General features: G+C 39.2%; 1 protein-coding gene across 1 annotated transcript in view; it reads right to left on the bottom strand.

Annotated features, from left to right (window-relative positions):
• EMH_0003310 (uncharacterized protein) overlaps positions 1-611 on the bottom strand; it is a gene marked incomplete at both ends in the record, with an annotated part of 2221 nt that extends 1610 nt beyond the window's left edge. Inside the window, 2 exon segments of the mRNA XM_013496336.1 lie at positions 151-491; positions 584-611. Of these exon segments, the coding sequence (XP_013351790.1) occupies positions 151-491; positions 584-611 (369 nt within the window).
• Positions 612-674: the final 63 nt, after the last annotated feature.

Genomic DNA, 674 nt, shown 5'->3' with positions numbered 1-674 from the left:
GTATACATATAAATATACATACACATATACATATGCATATACATATTAATATACATATACATATATACATATATACATAAACATATAGATATGTATATACATCTCCATATAAAATATATTTGTGTGTGTATGTGTTAGTGTTGTGCATACCGTTGCAGTATTGGTGGCAGTTTGTGTGGTTTTTTTAACAGTTGATAGAAACGCAGTGACGGCGGTGACGGGGGGAAGATTTTCTGGTGTTTTTTGTTGAGTTTTTGTGGTGATGAGTTGCAGCAGTTTTTCTTGTAGTGCAGCAACACGAGCAATAGGATGTGGTAGTTCTCTTCTATATTTAAAGTTGAATTGCTGCTGCTGTTCTTGTTGCTGCTGTTGCTGTTGTAGCTGCTGTTGTTGCTGCTGCAGTTGCTGTTGCTGCTGCTGCTGCTGCTGCTGCTGCTGCTGCTGCTGCGGCAGCTGCAGGACTGGCGGCAGAGAGTTGCATAGGCCTTTCTCTGTACGTACACCTGCGCATACTTGTCTAACAACTGGGTTATTTTGAAATACAATAATACCTTCTAATACCCCAATTCTTTTTCCATCTAACCAGAGTTTTTCTCTGAAATAAGAATCATAGAAAAGTCGAGGAACAGAGCTAACTATATCTGCATCATAAACCTTAAAGAAAGGGAGCCAAC

Source organism: Eimeria mitis, genomic scaffold, assembly GCF_000499745.2.
Source record: "Eimeria mitis Houghton genomic scaffold, Emh_scaff205, whole genome shotgun sequence".
Lineage (NCBI taxonomy): Eukaryota > Apicomplexa > Conoidasida > Eucoccidiorida > Eimeriidae > Eimeria > Eimeria mitis.
Note: the sequence above shows the minus strand (reverse complement) of the source record. Positions and strands in the feature narration are given on the sequence as shown.